This window comes from Gossypium hirsutum, chromosome D11 (genome assembly GCF_007990345.1).
Source record: "Gossypium hirsutum isolate 1008001.06 chromosome D11, Gossypium_hirsutum_v2.1, whole genome shotgun sequence".
Classification (NCBI taxonomy): domain Eukaryota; kingdom Viridiplantae; phylum Streptophyta; class Magnoliopsida; order Malvales; family Malvaceae; genus Gossypium; species Gossypium hirsutum.
Genome location: NC_053447.1, coordinates 69,738,510 through 69,758,454, shown reverse-complemented (window position 1 = coordinate 69,758,454; position 19,945 = coordinate 69,738,510). Strand labels below are relative to the sequence as shown.

The following is a 19,945-nucleotide window of genomic DNA, read 5'->3' as shown; positions in this document are numbered from 1 at the left end:
AATGATTTATTTTAAATTTTATTCTAATTTAAGTTTCATCTTGATTGTGCACTATAATGATTAATGATTTTGATTATAATTTTATACATATATTGATTGTAAATATAATTTTTTTTGCAATAAATTTTTATATTTTGTCTCATTCAAATAAATTAAAAATACTCGATTATTTGTTTGATATAATAATCTTTTTAACTACTAAAACATTAATTTTATTTGATAATAAATTTATATATAGACATTGTGAGCAATTAAAATGCATAAAACATGATCCAAAATAAAAATACACATACCATTAGTCTTTGCCTTCTGTAGCAACGGCTTATAGCCTTATTCAACTGCTTATTGTCATCGTCCCCTAATGTTTTTAACCTTTTTAATCACATTTTCTGGATTCGACAATATTATTATATTTTAACATCATTGGCCTTTTATTATTTTATATTTTAAATTATAAAAATAAGAAATTATATTGGACAAGAGTATGCATTTCTCGTTAAATACATATCATGATAAACCTTGTGAAAATAATCGATTTAGGTTCGGATAATAGTGGCTTCTTATATTGTAAACCAAAAAACCAAACCAAATAAGTTAGGTAATAATCGAACCGAATTTAATAAAACCAAACGGAACGCTACGATTCGAAATCAGAGAACCGGGCCAACAACCAACACAACTATATGCTTTTTGATTTTGAGAGAAGCAAACGTTGATCGCATGGGGAAAAATAACATGTCTCAAACACATATTCCTTAATATATAGTACCATTCAAAATCTCATCAGCATTATTATCAATAAAAGAAAAAAAAAATCTCATCAACGTTTTACTTGTAGATACTAACAACAGGTGTTCCTAAATTTTTGACCTCTGGAATATCATTTTGGATGGAATCAAAACCCTAAGTACCAGCATTTCTGCGGCCAACACGAGCAACGAAACCAGCTTTAATCGGAGCAACTGATCTGCCAGACCCACACTACAAAACCAAAAAAGATCGAGATCAGAACTTTTTAGACAATAGTAGGAAGTGAGGAAGAAAAAAGAACAGGTAAAATCAACTTTATTCTCATTCCTAAACAACTCCAAAATAAATAAACATTAGAAAGTCTTTAAATGGAGCTTCAGAACTATCTATCGTTTTTCTCATTCACAAAACAATATGGCAATGTAGGCAGTTGTCAAACATCATAAGCCCCCTTTCAAGAGAAGACGTAATACAAGTACTATTTTAAAACCTAGTATAAAACTTCTTACAAAACAAAACCAAACAAAAAAGTACACCCAAAAACTTTACTCCAACCAACACACAGATATTAACAATGTCATTTCTCTCTCACATGAAAAACAATGCAGACAGTTCTCAGAGCATAATCACACTCTATATGACCAGCAACTTAAGGCCTCAGATTTGTTACTTTTATTGTCATCAAAGTAAAGATCAGACAATGTCGGCAATTCTTAATCATCATAAGCCTCGTAAAAGCATAGATTCATTAATAATTACATCACTCAAAACCAAAGCTATATACAGACTACATGCATGTCCGTTGCAAATATGTTTTTAAGTTATGACCAGCAACTATAGGCCTCAGATTTTGTTTCTTTTATTGTCATCAGAGCACAGATCTGACAATGTAGGCAATTCTTAATCATCATAAGCCTCTAAAAGAGTAGATTCATTAAGAATTATCACTGGAAACAAAGCTACATACAGCATGTTTTACCATTAGGAGAAAATGAAATTGGCTGGTCCGAGTTTTAAGTTACAACCAGCAACTTTAGGCCTCAGATTTGTAACTTTTAATTTCATCAGACTGAAGGTCTGACAATGTAGGCAATTCTTAATCATCATGAGCCTCTTAAATCTGTAGATTCATTAATAGTTACATCACTCAAAACAAAGCCAAATACAGACTACACACATGTTTTAACATAGGGAGAAAACGGTTGGTCCATGCCCAACAAGCATGACCACCACCATCACAAATAACTTGACCAGAAACTTTAGGCCTCAGATTTGTAAGTTTTAACCTCATCAGACTGAAGGTCTGACAATGTAGGCAATTCTTAATCATCATAAGCCTCTAAAAGCGTAGATTAATTAATAATTACATCACTCAAAACAAAGCTATATACAGACTACATGCATGCTTTAATGTAGGGAGAAAATGAAATTGGTTCTTTCACCATCACAAATAAGTTTTATGTTATGACCGGCAACTTTAGGCCTCAGATTTGCAATTTCTATTTTCATCAGACTAAAGGTCCGACAATGTAGGCAATTCTTAATCATCATAAGCCTCTAAAAGCATAGGCTCTTCACTAATTACATCACTCAAAACAAAGCAATACACAGAGTACATGCATGATATAAGGAGAAAATGAAATTGGTTGGTCCACCAGCAAAAAATAAGTTTTTAAGTTATGACCATTGACTTTGGGCCTCAGATTTGTAGTTTTTGTTGTCATCAGACTGAAGGTCTGACAATGTAGGCAATTCTTAATCATCATAAGCCTCTAAAAAGCATAGATTCTTTACAAATTACATCACTCAAAACAATGATATATATAAGCACCCAAGGTAATTAACAGCAGTCTTATCTGAGAAAGATGAAAGGGTTGGAGGAGAATTTGAAAATTGTTTTTGTTACCTTCTCACATCTGAGAAAGAAAAGACGGTTCTCCTTTGAAAGAATTGTATCTGGACTTTTGCATCCAAGGCAAATGACATACTCATCTGTGAAGAGGAAACCAAAAATCCCAAAGTCAGTCCATCAAAATATTCCCAGCTTCAAGTGACATTCCTTATCATCTCAATATAAGTGATAATGACAGAAAAAATGCACTTACTGATGTAACGCCTTAGGATCCCTTCAAAATTTTTTGGTGCAAACCTGCCCTTCACAACCAACCTTTGCTGCCCATCAAGTGATCCACTTGTCCCCAGCTCAGCAAGCAAGAAGGCCATGACATGGTCCGGTTGTCGATGCATTCTAAACGATTTTCTCAGCCAAGAAGTTGTTAGAAAGGGTGTGGTGTTTGTGTGGAATTCATTTGCAAATAGAACATCATTAGATGGTAAATTTAACTAAAAACCCCAAATCTGATTAACTCCTAAGTGAAAGACTGTTGTAATGACAACATCAGGAAGTAACATGCTAGGTCCATGACCGTGCAACATGACTAACATTCAAGCAATATATTTTTATACCAATTGGAAGGCACAAATACTTACATGTGTGTGTGCGCGCGCACACGCGCGTATAAATGAATAAGAGAACACAATAAAGGAAAAAGGACAGTAACATACGTCTTGCATAGATCCATGAAATTTACAAAAACAGTTTTCTTGGTGCCCTCACGAAGAACTTGTGGAGGCCTCATAACAGTTCTACGTCTGTCTCCAGCAAGCTCAGGGTTGTTCTCCCGGAGAATGTTGAACACCCGACCAAGAAGCTGCATTCATCCCATCAAGTGAAGGTTAAATAGACAGTACAACAGATGAAATAGCATATAAACTCAATAATTTTCAAGTATGCTGTTACAAAGCCATTCAATCAGTCAATAGCCATAGAGAAACATATAATAAATCCTCCAAAATGGGTTGTTGTGGAATGTGAAATTCTTAAAACTTATTTGAAATTTAAGATTTCAACAAGTACAGTTCATAGGTGTATTAACATTAATATCCAAAGAAAACAAAGTATGAAATATCAACAACGCACCAAGGTACACACTATACCTCATCATATATATAATCACGGTCAGTTCCATCCCAAGGGTATCGTTGTTGCAAGACAATGCCTTCGCCTTCTTCATCCCCATCAATATGACCTAGATAAAGAGTAAAAAGACATAAGAAATATTAGTAACAAATTTCACACAACACCAGTGTCCATTTCACAATATCACCAATCAATCGTTTGATGAAGGAAAATCTAACCATCAAAATCATCTCCTGCATCCCCACTTTCGTCAGTGAATGTATTGCCCTCCACCTACAATATCACAGAAAGTATAATCAAAATGGTTTAATTAATAGAGAACATACTAACATGTATATATATTAATTTAAAGCTATGACTTACTGGTTTCTTCTTCTTCTTTTTCAGATTGCTAAAGTCAAGCCCTTCAGAAACTGTAAGTAAAAAAAGAGATAAATAAGTCTCCTACCAAAACATGGCACATTTTCTAGAACTCCAACCTGTTGATGTTTTTACAATTTGCTTTTTACCCTTTTCTTCTGTTTTAATTTTATTTTATTCTTACTTTAATATTTTTACTCATTTTCTCAGAACCAGCTAGTCTCTATAGTTAGCTCTCGATCTTCCAGTCAAAAAGCAACATGAGGATTGTAACTTTACATGAATTTTCGATTTCTCAATCAACAATAGATCTTTGTTTGTATGAATAATTAGCAAAAAGTACCTGATAATGCCTCGGTTTTCTCTGCCAACTTGTCAACAGATTCATCTGCAGGGTCCTGAATCACAACCTTCTTCTTCTTCTTCTTTTTAGTAGGATCAAATGATGTAATCTGAAGCAAAAGGCATTCATCAAACAATAAAATAAAATAAAACAGATCATGTGAAAAATATCTAAAATCGAATCGAGTAAAATAGGTCAATCATTTATGCGAAGAAAGCATAAAATACCAACCACTGCAATCTTCTTTCATAAATTAATTACAAAAAAAAAGAGATAAAAATAAGACTTACTTCCGGCACCTCATCCTTCACTTCATCATCTGCCATGATTGCTGCAAAGCAAAGGAAAATTCAAAGGAATGGACAAAAGAGATTCTCTATTAAATAAATAAATAAAAGAAACCCTAGAATCTATAAAGCATGGAAACTGCTCGCAACCTTGCGTAGGGAACGGAAATGGTAAATGCAACAAAGAAAATACTAACCTGCGTGCTTTGCTTTGCCTTAGATTTGAGAAGAAACGGTTGATTTGTGGAAGAAATGTGGAATGAAGGGTAAAGAGTCGGCTGGCGTTTGGAAGATAACAATATGTGTGCTTGGATTCTAATAAAAAAATGCCTTGGCTAAAATAAAAATTAGGGTTAGCCATAAGGGGCTTTTTTTAATTAAATTATTTTTTAAAAATTATTTTTTACCAAAAATAAGTATTTTTTTAATGTATCCAAAGTAGACATGTAGATGGGTATGTCACTAGTCTACCTCGAAGACTCATTTGAAAAGTGTGAGAGTTTAGATAAAATTATAGGCTAAAAAATAGATTTAGACAAAAAAAATAACGGGTTGAGTCTCAGGTAAGATTTTTAGCTTGGGCTTGGCCCGAATTTATAAAAAAATAAAAAGTTGTTGTTTTCCCACTATTTTACTGTCATTTTATTATTATGTTACTATTATTTTGTTGTTATTATTTGGATATTATAAAACTCTTATTTTATTATTAATTTTGCTACTATTTTAAAAATATTTATTTGTTAAGTTGCATAGTATTATTTAAGTATAAAGACTATTTTTAATTTATTTTTAATTTGTTAAGAAATATTTTTTTAATATTTTAAGTATTTTTAATGTATTATATTTTAATTTCTTTTATAAAAAAAATTTTTAATACAAACAAATCGAAATCAAATTTAAACATTTTTATCCAACTGAATTTAAGCAAAATTTTAAATTTATTTTTCAAATTAGGTTATGACCTAAAATTTTATTAGGGGAGGTCAGATTATAGATACCTCTAATCGAAAGGATGTCGAGGCAGTTACTTCTTTTTCTTGAATTTACTGTACATTTTGTCTTAGACTTAACAAAATGTATTTAATATTTGTTTTTGAAGTGATTATTTCTATATCAAACGTACGACAAAATATTAATTTTTTTATTAAAAATTTCTCAAAATTATATATGAATTTAATTTTGCATATAATTTTATTTCTAAATTTTAATTTTGAATAATTTTAGAAGTGAAATTTTAATTTGATCTAATTTTTATACATTATAACACAATTATTAATATAGTATCATTTTATATTTATATATTAAATACGTAATTAATTATATTTATACAATATAAAAGTAATTTTTTGTATTTATTTTTTTAAATATATATGATTAAATCAAAATTAAAATTTTATGTATACATTTGAACCATAATCAAAATTCCTTATGTATTATTGCACCAAATCAAAGTTCGTGTATCAAATTTCATATTAAATCAAACTTCATGTATAATTTTGAGATTTATCATTTTTTATTAATATCAAAGTTTATTTCAAATAATAAAAATTATATGTATAATAATAGTTAATTATATAATAATTATAGTTTTTTTTACTCGATGCATAGGATAATTGTATGTATTAATTAAATTGCATTTCATTATTCTTTATTTTTTTATATTTAATAACATTTTGTTAATAATATAAAAAATTGAAATATATAAATTTAATTTTTTTAAATGATAATTGATATTAAATTGAATTCAAATAAACAATATTTTAAATTCATTTTTTAAATTAAATAATGTAATAGTAGATTGGTGTGAAATTCTATTTATATATAGTTTGTAACTTAGAATTTAATTATTAATTGTTGAATATAGATTATTAATTAAATTCAAATATTGTACCTATAAATAATTTATTATAATATTATATTTATTTTAATTTTAATAGTGTATTTAATTTGTAAAATTAACAATAAACTTAAAAAGATTTTTTTAAAATTGTATATTTGGTACACTGAGAGTGTATTTTTTTATTCCACGAGCAGCCTTAAAAATTTGTCATATGTTTTCTTTTAAATATATCTTTTTTAAATATTTTACTACACCCCTATAAGATACTTGTCAACTCATAATCCTACTCGTGGAACTCATCTAATAGTATACCAAATATTTTCGCATTATTGAATATAAGCAAGCTGGAATGACTAAATATGGAAAAATAATTTGTAGAACACCATTAAAAATATATATAAAAAAAGACAAAGGGATTTATGTTGCAATTTTTCCCTCCACAAATATTATTATCTTTTCTTGTCACATGTCAGATTTTAAAAATATCAAACTTAACAGATGGATTTGAGGCCTGGATATCTGGAATTAATAGATCATAACAGCAGGTATGCTATGCCAAAAACAATGTCTTCTCCTTTTGGCCACTTAAACAGGCACTGCCTTTTAGCTGTTAATACCATTAATTCAGACTACTTCCTCAAACTCAACTGAATTTAGTACCCCTGGTCTAAGTTTAGTTTCTGGTGTGCAGGATCCATTTTATGGCAAGCATAGAGCATACTTCTAAACTCACGGGAGATTTTCTCTTATCGATATACCATAATCAAGAAGGAAGAGAACAGAGAGTTTTAGCAAGAGATTTTACAAAAGCACTCTAGTATTTTTTTTATTATTATCGTTCTCTTATCTTACATTTGAGAGTTTCCTTCTTATATAGAGAAGGAATTCTGGATACGAAGGAATCTAATAATTTATTGAATATATATTACAGACAGACAAACCTTTAATAAAAATCCTAGTACAATGAATTATACAAACTTTGATAAAAGTAAAGTCCTAGTACAATGACTCATACAAACTTTAATAAAAGTAAAGGATAATAATTCACAAAAGGACAAGAAAACCTTTAATTAGTGTCATAATCTGTACTGATGTCAAAGGTAATATTTAATTCTTCTATCTTTCTCTTCTTTTCCTCTCTAGCGCTATAGCACTTTAATTCTAGCTTTTTAAGTTTTTTTTCTAAGTCATCAGGTGGTTTGTCAGATATATCTTTATGCACATCTTTCTAGGCTGGTGTGTTTTGTGTTGCTTGGCTGCAATACATTGGATACTCTTGTGACCACTCCATTGGATCTGGTATATCTGACTGATATTCCTTTAAAGCCTTTTTCAACTGTTCTTGATAAGGTGTTAGTGGATCAATGTTTACATCCCATAGTGCCAATGTTTTTCCTGAAGGCCATATTTCTGAAGGGATCATTTTGTTAATCTGGCACAAGTAATTCTACAAATCCTTATAGTCATAAGGACCATTTTGCATGATATATAGCTCTTTTCTTCTCTTAGCATGTACATAAAGTTTACTAGAAGAACACTCATTTACACTTTAGCATTACAAGTTAATTTTGGATTCTATTACTAAAGTGGTCACTTCCATTTTGCAAAATCATCTTGGCTTCATTTTTCCTCTTTCATTAATTGGCCTGAACAATAAATATAAGTATCGAACATCATTTTTGTTACACTTAAATTAGTATATTTGCTATCAAATGATCATCCATATCAGTAATATATTGTCTTACTTTATATCAAGTAACTTATATTGATTTTCACATTAAACGCAAGCATGAAAAATCTTGCCCGCGTTAGAGGCAAATCCTGATCTATTTCCATCATATTTAACATTCCATTATTCGGTGGCTTTAGATTATCCCCACTCTCAACAAATTCACCAAAAATTTTACTCCTGTTGTTAAAAGGCTTAAATCATTTCCCTAAATCCTAAATCCTCAGATAATTTGTTGAGTAAGCCACAAATCATCGAGTGAATTTTTTTTAACTCGACTGCTATTTTCAAAGCACCAAGAAGCCTAAAACATGTTTCCCTAAACCTTAAAGGATAACCTTAAGCACCACTTATAACTTTAAACCTTAAACACTTGACCTGAATTATTTTCCTCCACCGTATTCCAGCTTTAAGCCAAGGATTCCGATTAAACACCAACTTCAACCGAAGGCAACTGATCCTACTTTATTAGTTCAAAGGTTTTTCCATAAGAACGGATTTCCACTAGTGTTTCAACATTAATGAAGTATGGAGACATCCTCAACATAGCTTTAAATAGAAATTAAGAGTTGCAATGAAACATAGCTATGGTTAGTTTATAAGACTTCTTCATAGCCCACAAATGTTTTAACAATTGTGGAAGTCCAAGGTCACGAAAAGCATCCAATTTGCAGGAGCTGGATTTTCCTTTAGTTGAAGTTATAGCTGGGACAAAATTGTCATCCTGACAAGGAATGTGGATAGAAAAAGGTTAAAAGGAAATTAAGTGTAGGAAAAAATTCAATATTTAGGGTTTGAAAGGTTTTTGTTTAGAGTTTGAGGATTGAAAATTTGTTTATATATAGTTGTCGAGGTTCTACCAAAAACCCCTACCCATAAAACGTTAAGCCAAGATCAATTTAGGGGTACCAATTTCGGGTTGAACCTCGACACCAATGGATGTCGAGATGAGTTAATATTTTCACCATCACATCCAAACTCTTATTTATTAAGTTTATTAAATCATCGATTATTTAGGAATGGAGTTTTAATAAAATGATTTGACATTTCAATTTCGCTACAAAATGTTTCAGTAAATGATAAATTACGTTCAAACCAAAAAAAAATCTTATCAAATCCGATATCAAGTTGGACAACCCCTTAAAAAACCGAACAAATCATTATTTTTAGTAAGCATTGTTTGTCAAATCGATATGATTTCCATTCTCTTAGCAGATTATTCAATTATAATACCATATTAAAACCCATTTTTTTCTTTTATTCTTCAATTATTGTTCAACTTCACAGTAGCAAGGAGAAGGACAATCACTGCCTCCTCAAGATAAAGGCTTCGGTAGAGGAAATTGATGAAAGAAAATGTTAGTGAAGGTGGATACAGAAAAGCCAAGTCACTCAACAGGTGCACCACAACATCAACAACGATATCCCATTCAGAATCTTTAAGCAACAAGGACGTCTCCTTCTACCTCTTCGCAAAAAAGAGCAAGCATCACCAAAGGAACAACTGACATCCTTCCTCAAGCAACTCGCAAGAATAAAGAGGAATCAACCTTGCAGGAAGAGGAAAAAAAAGACCAAGGTAAGAGGTCTCACTCCCCTTGGAAGAATAAACTAAATGCCAAGGTAAGATGTCCCACCCCCCTCTATGAATGGCTAAGGTGAAAGGTCTCGTCCCCTTTACGATCATAAAGATTAAGGCAAGAGGTCTTACCCTCTTGTTAGAATCAACTAAAGGCCAATGTGAGAGGTTTTTTCCACTTGATGAATGGCTAAAGTGATATGTTTTGTCCCTCTTATGCCCATGAAAACCAAGATGAGAGATCTTGTCCCTAATTGGAAGAATCTGCTAAAGACCAAGGCGAGAGGCTTAACCCCCTATACGATAATAGCGACGACGAAGGGACTCATATAATGATACAATTTCAGACACTGACAACCCTTCATCTAATGACCCTCGACTAAACTGAGAATACATATCTACAATGATACACTTTCAGACACTGCAACAATAACATGACAGTCGTTTCCTCTGTAGTGGTGGTACATAATAACTCTTCACCCTCCATCAGAACGTCGTTTACAAGAAATTATCTAGGATTGTCGACCGTATTTGAAGAAATAACAGTAGGGTAGAAGACAAAGAGAAAGCATAAGCAATTTATTAGCAACAAAGGAAACGAAAACACGAGGAAACAAAGAGACACAACGGAACACCGATTTTGAAATGACTTGTTTATAAGTATTTGGGCGAGAAAATGAAGCGACATCCTAAACAAGACAGCAACAAGAACGAAATAGCACAAATCTCCAATCATAAGCAAACACTTGTTTGGAAGTAATCGATACAAAAGCAAGATAACTGGGGCAATAAAGATGAAGCTTCGAAAACCCTCCACTAACCTTGTCAAAGATCTGTAGCAAGCCTTGTCAGCCAACCGGATCAAACCAAATCACTTTATAACTTGCCTTTTGTCTAAAGGGTTATTGTTATACCCTCACCTTGGACCCCCCACGCTAGATCATGCAAAGGCGGCAAGGATTTTGGTGAAGCTTAACTTTATGCACAAAATGAAGCTCGGCATCATGGCCTCACTAGAGAAGCAATATGCTTTGCTTGAACATCCAGTCACACAAAGTGAGTGAGCGCACACAATCCTCAAAACATATAAGTGAAATAGTTTCTAACAACATCTGATAATACATTATGTGTTGATTTAACGAATGACTCATTTAATCCCTTCAAGTCAACTTTAACAATACCCTAAGTTAATATCTGTCACCTCATATGACACCTATGAAACAGAGAACTCAATGGTTGGGACCCATATTAGTCACTCTCCTTCTATAAATACCTCATAAGTAAGGACGAAGCCAGAACAATTTTTAAGGGGATTGAATGAAATTTTAATTTTTATAGCATATATCTTTATAATTTTTAAAGGATTAAATCAAATTTTTTTAATTTTAGGAGGGCCAAAGTATAATTTTATTTTATTAATTTAAAATGCCTAAATAGTAATTTTCCAGTTTAAGGGTGGCCGGGGCCCATGCCAACCCCCAGCCCCCCTAGATTCGTCTCTACTCATAAGCATCGAAGTGAAGGTATTTGTCATTCATAGAGTCTATACTCCACCAAAACTCAATCCCAAATTCTTTCAAACTAATAATCTAGTGGTTTCATGCATCACTCACGATGTGAATCGTTCTTGTTGTATTATTCAATATCTTATACAACTTTAGTGTTATGATAATTTCTAAATTTTAAAATTTTCTACTTAAGTTCTTAAAGTATTGTTAATCAAGTTTTTTTTTTGTTAATTTAATAATTATCTTAATTGTTAAATGCCATCTAAAATATATCGAGAAGTATATTTAAAACAAATATATTATATTATAAGCACATTTGTTACTTATTGTATAAACGACTTGAATTTAATGGATTAAAAATTAAATTTCACAAATTCTGACATTATCTTTCTTTTTTTTTAATACATCATTTACATAAAACACTTAAAATGATTTTATATATATAAAAGCACTTAATAATTAATTTGACGGGATTTATTTTATTAAAAGAAGACTGAACTGATGTCACGTATTAATCGATTTCTAATTCAATTAAAAATCAGCAAAAGAACTTTTCTTTTATAAAGTAAATATATTTTTATTTTTTATATTTTTAATAAAATAATACAATGAGATTTGAAATGGAAATGCATAGTACCCAAACCTTTTTAGTTAACAATTTCAACCAAATCCTCACTTTATTTAAAGAAAAAATTTATAAATATATTTTTGGGTAAGCTACATTAATATTCATTAAATTATTATTATTTCTTTTTGGTCATTCGACTATGAAAAGTTATAAAATATCATCAACTATTAGTAAATTTTCCTTTTAGTTATCCAACTACGAAAAATAACAAAATGATTACTCGACTATTTAATTTTATCTTTTTTGGTCACCCAGCTACCTTAGATTTTTAGGTGTTTTCATTGTTACTTTTAACTCGTTGGTCACCAAAAAAGACAAAATTGAATAATTGATAATCATTTTATAACTTTTCATAGTTGGGTGACAAAAAAATTTACTAATAGTTGAATGACCATTTTATAACTTTTTATATAGGTGACAAAAATACTAATAATTAGGTGACTACTATTGTAATTTACCCTATTTTTTTTACATAATGTTATCTAAAATGGTTTCTAAGTTTAAATACTAAAATAAAATTTGACAATTTGCATGGATACCGAGTGGAATTAACCCTATTATAAGTTGTAGTTAACTGGCGGCACTAGAAAAGCTCATACAGCCTAAAGCAGTTTTAAAATATAATCATCCGCAGTTGATTTGGGAGATCAGAAATGGCATCGACGCCCACTCTCAAGCCTCTCGTTTCCTCTCTCTACTCTGATCCTACCCGCCACTGCGTAAACTCTTTCTTTTGCCTTTCTTTCTATTTGTTTTTTTCGATTGTATCCGTGATTTTTCCTTTCAAAATGATAAGTGTGTGTTTTAAAATATAAGAAACTGCTTGTTTTAGTGGGATTTTTTTCTTCCCATATAGATTTCTGATAATGCCTGGTTAAGGCTGTTATGATTTGAGCTATTCTAATGTCGATGAAGTGAATTTTAGATAAAGTGAAAGAAAGTGCTACTGTAATTGAATTCTACTGAGCTTTCAAAACTGTTACGAAAAAAACGAATAATAACATTTTTATAATAATTAAATTGATTTTTTAAAATTTTTATTTAAAATAATTTCAAAAGCAAACATTAAAGTAACAGAATTGATATTTAAATGGAGCTTTTGTAAATAGCTGAATAAATGGAATGGAAAACATTATTCTGTTTGTTATTTATGTAGGGTTCTTTGCTAGAAAATTATTTCCCAAGAAGTTTTCAGGTTAAGAAGGAATTAAGTTTAGAGGGAAAGCTAAAGTTGTCCACAAAGCAATTCAGATTGAATTGTTTAGGGCACAGAGACATGGATGTTAGTGCTTCAGTTTTGGCTGATTCTGTTACAGATGCTCAATTGGTTTGTATCATTCTTTTATGTTCTAAAGGGTGGTTTTACTGGTGTCTGCAATTGTTACTATATTTACTTTTTCTCTTACGTTGCAAAACAGGATGTCAACGAGGAAGACCCTAGCATTTCGACTTTATTGATGAATTTTGATAGTAATTTTGATCCTTATGGTGCAATGAGTACACCTCTTTACCAAACAGCTACATTTAAGCAGGTAACCTTACTGAAATATGTTGGTTTGCAGTATCTTTTACCAGTTGTTTATCTACATACTACACTTTGGGAAAGAAAATTTAAGAAATTTCTGAATTTCTAAGGTTTAGCATTTTATAGTTTATATGATTTTGCTTGGTTTAATGCTTTGCTTGCAATAAGCTTTGTAGTTTGATCATATACTGAAATTCCCCATATTGTGTCAATTCTGAGGATAGCATGTTGAACCATGAATAATATTAACTGGGATTATGCATATCCAAGATTGATCTGGTTCCTGCATTGAATCTCAGTAGTTTTGATATGTAGCTTGCATTCTGGCATCAGTTATTGTTTTTTTTTCATCATCAGATACATATTACTTTATATGGAAAATCCAAAAAATAATCAAAATATATGCAGACAAGAGTTAACACTTACATACTCATATACAGCCAGACATGAATGCTTATTATCTATTTCTTGCCTATATCTGGCATCTCACTGAGGTCAGACTTTAATTAGCATTTTCTATACTTTGTTTTGAAGCCTTCGGCAACTGAAAATGGGCCTTATGATTATACTAGGAGTGGAAACCCTACGCGGGATGTCCTGGAAAGGTGTAATTTCTATACTTTAATTAGCATTTCATGGTTGAAGGCCTTCTATCTATCATCAGTGGTACCAACCTTTTTAGCTTCTACAATGTACTTTTCTGGAGTATTAAGATGTGCTTATCTTTATCTTGTAGGCTCTTGGCAAAGCTTGAGAAGGCAGATCGAGCATTTTGCTTTACCAGTGGAATGGCTGCTTTGTCTGCCGTTGCTAATCTTGTTGGAACTGGTGCTCTATTTTTTATCACTTTTTCTGTTTCCTTTTAAAGTACATGTCGTTTGAGTTTATAATGCTTATAATTTTTTTTTCAACAAATTGAGACTGGCTATGATGGTTTTTTGCCATCAGCATGACAATTTTTCAATCCACTTGTTGCCCTTTTACTGTTTGTAGCATTGTTATAAAAGATTTTATTCCTTTTTTCTCATTGCCCTTGCTCCATTCATGTTTTTCCTATGCTTACTGATTCAAGTCTGTAGTTTATTTCTATAAAGCCTCTAATTCCTTACATGCACTTAAAGAAAACCTTAATAATATTGTTCTTTCTCTTCTTTTAGGCCAAGAAATTGTTGCTGGAGATGACATCTATGGTGGCTCAGATCGTTTATTATCTCAAGTAACTCCAAGATCTGGAGTTGTGGTAAAGTTAGTATATTCTCTTATTTTGTGCTCTGTGATCCTACTGTATATTGTCTTCTTCTGTTCACTCTGATCCTAGCGCTATAGAAATCTGATATAAATTGCTTCAAATGTTTAGACGAGTAAACACTAGTGATCTAAGTGAAGTTGCAAAAGTTATTGGCCCCAAGACAAAGCTTGTGTGGCTGGAGAGCCCTACCAATCCTCGACAACAAATTGCCGATATTCGTGTGAGACATTTTTCTTTTTTCTAGTCATATATCTTTTCATTGACCAGAATGTTTGGATTTTGTTAGTCTTACAATTTCAGTTGTTAGATACACGTTAATTTGACATTTTGCTAAGATACATTGATATAATAATGCATAGATGTTTTCTGCACAAGACAGGATATAGAAGTGTGCATGATTTAAATCTATTGTCAGTTAATATATGCTGGATCATTTTTGTTATGGTTATACATGTGTGCCATTAGGTATTTGAGTTTGTTATTTCATTGTTGAAATCATAATTACAGGTGATGCATTTTAGCTCTAATAGCAAAATGCTTTTTGTTAAGCATCCAACCTAAAACCAAGTGGAGAGGCCCAACTTTAGTATAAGACCACAGGAAACCAGATACTTCATACGTGGGATAACACCGCATAACACTCCCCCTCATGTGTTGCTCAAAACACCATTCAACATTCCCCCTTACATGTAGCTCACAAGCCTCAAATGGTATTAGGCAGTTAGAACATAATTGAGCCTATCTTCTGATACCTTATTAGCATCTAACTTAAAACCAATTAGTAATAATTGAAGAAACCCAAAATTATCGGGGAAAAAAAAGGGAGACCCAATACATAACGGATGTGGAATAATACCACTTAACCTTTTTTTCTTTCCTGTTTGTGTAATTTTCAGAGAATTGCAGAAATGGCTCATACCCATGGGGCCATTTTGTTGGTGGACAACAGTATTATGACCCCAGTATTGTCAAGGCCATTGGAACTTGGAGCAGGTATCAACAATATACATATCTTTGGGTTCAGTTCTAAATTTTTAAGCAAGTAGGATATTATGGTTCAGATTATTGGTAATTTTGATTGGTTGATTTTGTTTCAGACATTGTCATGCATTCAGCTACTAAATTTATAGCTGGGCATAGTGACCTCATGGCAGGCGTGCTTGCTGTTAAAGGAGAGAGGTATTAGCTCCTTTCTCATGCAGTTGTTTTGTTATTGGATATGATACCTATTTTAAAATTTATAATATAAATTTAAAGATCCATTAATATTTGATGATTTGAAGTATTTATAACCATCACCTAATCTTTCTACTTTCACATGGACAAATATTTGCTTGATCTTATTTACTCTTATTTTTTACCCCTACATGCTTCTTTTCAACTTGTTTACGAAAAGGGTAATGAGACAAGGCCCTAAGTAAATTGAGGGTTAAGACACTGAACGTCAAACTTCCAAGTGGAGGAAGCCTGGGAGAATGATATGATTTCCTAGAGTTTTGGTTGGAAGACTTATACCCCAACTTCAATATTGTTTCTCAGACTTCTTGATCGAGGTCTTTGGAGTAGAAAAGAACCAAGATTGAATCATTTAAACTTTCATTGTGAAATAATTGTTGCTTTTCTAGACAAATCTTTGGGGGATTCATTGTATATTAGTTTTATATGTATTTTATACTGGATCTATTGCTATTTATCTATATATTTTACCGGTGGTTTAAAGTGCTAGGTTTCTAGTATAGGATTTACACAGTTTCAGTTGCTTTCTTTGATGCCATTCTATCTAATTAAGTTTTATAAGATTAGAGGGTGGCCCTAAGTAGCTATTTCTTGAATTTTGAAGAACTAATCTTCTCACATTCGTGCTAACACTTAGCTGGAACCTCTGCAACAGTTTTGTCTAAACCAGACAATCTTTTCACAAATGTCCCCTTTTTTCAGATTTCATACAAGCTTTTTTTTTTTTAATAAATACAAGAAAGGGTGAAGGCATAAAGAATTCTAAATTTCCCACATTCTGCATAATTGGTGACTCATCTTTTGCTTCTGTAATCTCTCTTTTTTCTGCTCACAGCTCATAAGAATGGTAAAGTCTTGCTTCTGTTATTTAAAAAATTAATCTTGTATTACATATATGGCCAAAAACTTCTAGATCTTTTGAATTTGTGTCCCTAAATTCCTTTCTTCTTCTTTTTTTTAAATTCAACAGTTCTACTATTTTTCCATGAATTATACACCTAAGAATGCTCTTAGGAAGAAAAATGGGTCTCTTTGTATGCACTTTTCTTATCAGTAGTTATCATCACTCTTCCTATTCTTCTACTATGGATTTAACCTCCACTATTATAAGTAACTTTTATCGGTCATATTTCCTTATTGTTACCTTCCTAATTGTGAGATCTTTTCTTTTGTTAACTACTAGCTTGGCAAAGGAGTTGTATTTCCTACAAAACGCAGTTGGCTCTGGTTTAGCTCCTTTTGACTGTTGGGTCTGTTTAAGAGGCATCAAGACCATGGCTTTACGTGTTGAAAAGCAACAGGTAATGCTTTAGATATATACTTTTATTCCTGCACGTAATTTTATGAAGTATATGTTTGATTGAATGTTGCTATCTTTTGTTCGTTATATGCAATGTGCTTCATGTGGGACTTGGGGAAGTAGAATAGCCTAGAGATATCATTTAGTCTATTCTTATACAACACTATGTATGGCCTTGATTTGGAGAAAGAGGGGTGTTGAGATTGACCTCTTCCACTAGCGTATCCCATTGATTATATGCTCTGATTTGTACTTTAACAAATTAGACATATTTTCTGTCACCGTTAATTGTGTGTTGATGTTACCTCTTCAGTGATCATCTACTGAAGAATTTTCAAGTTCCTATTCTGCCTTTTAACGGTCTTCTATCTGGCTATTTTTTTCTAGGCTTGTCAACTGGACGGATTGGTTTTGGATGGGATTGGATTAATTTGTATCACGTCTATTTTGGTTTTAAAGTTTTCTGAGTCCTTTTAGATTCAGGTCACTTCGGGATCGTATCATTTGAGTTTACCCATTTGGTTTTCCGGCCGTGTCATCTCGGGTTGTGAGTTCGGGTCATTTTTGGCTTAGGTCACTTTTGAGTTAGGTGGATTCTGGTTGTTGACTTTTTATGGTTGAATTGGATTGGGTTGGGTTTGGATTCATGTTAATCAGGTTGGTTTTTGGGTTTGGGTCCAAATTTACAGGTCCAATTTTCCCCATAGTTTCTATGGTTGAAATTTGCTTGACTTCAAACATGAAACTAAGGTTTCTGAATCTCCTACAGGAAAATGCACAGAAGATAGCCGAGTTCCTTTCTTCCCATCCACGAGTGAAGAAAGTTAACTACGCTGGTCTTCCTAATCACCTTGGACGTGATTTACACTATTCTCAGGTATTTATTGATAGATATAAATTCCAATTTCAACATCCTTGTCTTTAATATCCTTAGCCTTAAATACCCTAATCTCACTCTTGTAGGCAAAGGGCGCAGGATCTGTACTTAGTTTTTTGACAGGTTCTCTGGCACTCTCGAAGCATGTTGTTGAGACGACTAAATACTTCAGCATAACAGTTAGTTTCGGTAACGACACCATCTATGTTCTTTTATAACATATAAATGCATAATTGAACTTTCAGTACTGATTACCTTTTAGTCATCAATCTGAACTTTTGGAATATCTTCTGTAACAGAATTCGTATCATTTGCCTTAATAGATTCTATTTCTTGAAGAGGGAAGAAAACGAAAAAAAAAATCCATATAGACGAATCTTAGAAGTAAATTAAAGGTTTAGTTTTCGTAGTGCAGATGTGTTACATCAGTCTTAAATTTTAATGGAAGAACGAAATATTGTTTCTGCTAGAGATATTCTTTTACCTATTATATAATATGCATGCTTTCATGTTTAATATTTTCGTATTTTACATCGTCTTCGGTTACTTTGAATTGTATAATGCTAGGTTAGCTGTCAGATAAGATTACTGAGTTGTCATTGCTCTGCAAAATAAGCTATAAGATAGTCGATATTAGCGGCAAGTAACATTTAGGTAGATTTATCGCTATCGAATATTCAGATTGTTGAACTTGTTGAACTCTTTTGGTGATGATTGAAACTCAATATGTGATTGTGATTGATTTAATAGGGAGCGTGAAATCTCTCATAAGCCTGCCGTGCTTCATGTCCCATGCAAGCATTCCGACTGCTGTCCGTGAGGCTCGAGGTCTAACCGAAGATCTTGTTCGTTTATCAGTTGGAATCGAGGATGTAGAGGATCTCATTGCGGATTTGGACAATGCCCTCAGAACTGGCCCTCTGTAGTTGCTGTCTTGCTTGCTAGATGATGTATTTGATTAATCTTTTAAACTGTTTTGGTTTGTACAATTATTGAGTTAACAAATGAGAGATTAATATACATTAATAATCATGGCTAACTTTGAAATTTTAATATTTTTTTAAAAATGTTATTATGTAATTGATTTATATTAAAGATCATGCCATTTAGCTAAAATTATGTCTTTATTAAGTGCTTAGTACATTTAAGTCATTTACTTTTTGTAAATTTGAAATTTTCTCCTTTCTAGATTTCAAAAATCAAAATCAACCGTTAAAATTAGTTATAGGACTATCAAGTATGTGTTTTGTATTTCAAAATGTCACATTAATGAATTTAACGAGAAAAATTAACAATGCTAATAATAATAAAAATAAAAATATAATGAATTTAATAGTTATTTAGTTATAAAATTAGTAGGTGATAGAATTGTAAAGGTTAAATTACAGTGTCAAAGTCCAAAAACAAACATAATGTAAACATAATGTGAAAGTGTTACAGGAGTAGAACTAATCCATGACCCATGATAAAAGTCGTTGCATAATTACATCCAAACTTGATATTGACCAATGGTTGAACAATTCATGTTCGATTATATGTTTTTCGGACTCTCGATTTTTTTTAAAAAAAATATATATTTATATATAATTCTTTTAATATAAATATGAGTTTAATAATTCTTCATAGCATTATCCCGAGAAGTTTCATATAAACTTTTGTGATTTTATTTGTTTCCTAACTTTTTAACGAGTTTTTCTTTATTTCTCAATCTGCGAATTTAAAGTATTTAATGAATTGATTTAGAGTCCCAACTT

General features: G+C 31.7%; 2 protein-coding genes and 5 non-coding genes across 8 annotated transcripts; 1 reads left to right on the top strand and 6 right to left on the bottom strand.

Moving 5' to 3' along the window:
- Nucleotides 1-736: 736 nt before the first annotated feature.
- Nucleotides 737-5,202, bottom strand: LOC107925881 (eukaryotic translation initiation factor 2 subunit beta). 2 transcript variants are annotated; one of them, XM_016856617.2, is made up of 10 exons: nucleotides 4,918-5,202; nucleotides 4,724-4,764; nucleotides 4,434-4,542; nucleotides 4,094-4,143; nucleotides 3,949-4,003; nucleotides 3,748-3,839; nucleotides 3,316-3,461; nucleotides 2,856-2,998; nucleotides 2,657-2,742; nucleotides 737-981 (listed from the first exon to the last, which is right to left on the bottom strand). In XM_016856617.2, exons 2-10 carry the CDS (start codon nucleotides 4,757-4,759, stop codon nucleotides 904-906), a joined length of 795 nt encoding a protein of 264 aa, XP_016712106.1. In that variant the 5' UTR covers nucleotides 4,760-4,764; nucleotides 4,918-5,202; the 3' UTR covers nucleotides 737-903. The 2 variants fall into 2 exon arrangements, with proteins under 2 accessions (XP_016712106.1, XP_016712105.1); XM_016856616.2 differs by having other exon boundaries at nucleotides 3,241-3,461; nucleotides 4,918-5,075.
- LOC121223994 (small nucleolar RNA SNORD34) lies at nucleotides 1,401-1,482 on the bottom strand. The gene has a single exon (XR_005921457.1). It is a non-coding gene; the product is annotated as a small nucleolar RNA SNORD34 (small nucleolar RNA).
- LOC121223995 (small nucleolar RNA SNORD34) lies at nucleotides 1,587-1,669 on the bottom strand. The gene has a single exon (XR_005921458.1). It is a non-coding gene; the product is annotated as a small nucleolar RNA SNORD34 (small nucleolar RNA).
- LOC121223996 (small nucleolar RNA SNORD34) lies at nucleotides 1,784-1,865 on the bottom strand. Its single transcript, XR_005921459.1, has one exon. It is a non-coding gene; the product is annotated as a small nucleolar RNA SNORD34 (small nucleolar RNA).
- LOC121223997 (small nucleolar RNA SNORD34) lies at nucleotides 2,228-2,309 on the bottom strand. Its single transcript, XR_005921460.1, has one exon. It is a non-coding gene; the product is annotated as a small nucleolar RNA SNORD34 (small nucleolar RNA).
- Nucleotides 2,443-2,524, bottom strand: LOC121223998 (small nucleolar RNA SNORD34). The gene has a single exon (XR_005921461.1). It is a non-coding gene; the product is annotated as a small nucleolar RNA SNORD34 (small nucleolar RNA).
- Nucleotides 5,203-12,533: 7,331 nt separating the features above from the next.
- Nucleotides 12,534-19,244, top strand: LOC107925701 (cystathionine beta-lyase, chloroplastic). The gene is made up of 13 exons (XM_016856415.2): nucleotides 12,534-12,723; nucleotides 13,161-13,331; nucleotides 13,423-13,536; nucleotides 14,064-14,134; nucleotides 14,266-14,357; nucleotides 14,687-14,774; nucleotides 14,887-14,998; nucleotides 15,675-15,771; nucleotides 15,876-15,957; nucleotides 17,198-17,315; nucleotides 18,084-18,191; nucleotides 18,278-18,380; nucleotides 18,942-19,244. Exons 1-13 carry the CDS (start codon nucleotides 12,658-12,660, stop codon nucleotides 19,115-19,117), a joined length of 1,398 nt encoding a protein of 465 aa, XP_016711904.2. The 5' UTR covers nucleotides 12,534-12,657; the 3' UTR covers nucleotides 19,118-19,244.
- Nucleotides 19,245-19,945: the final 701 nt, after the last annotated feature.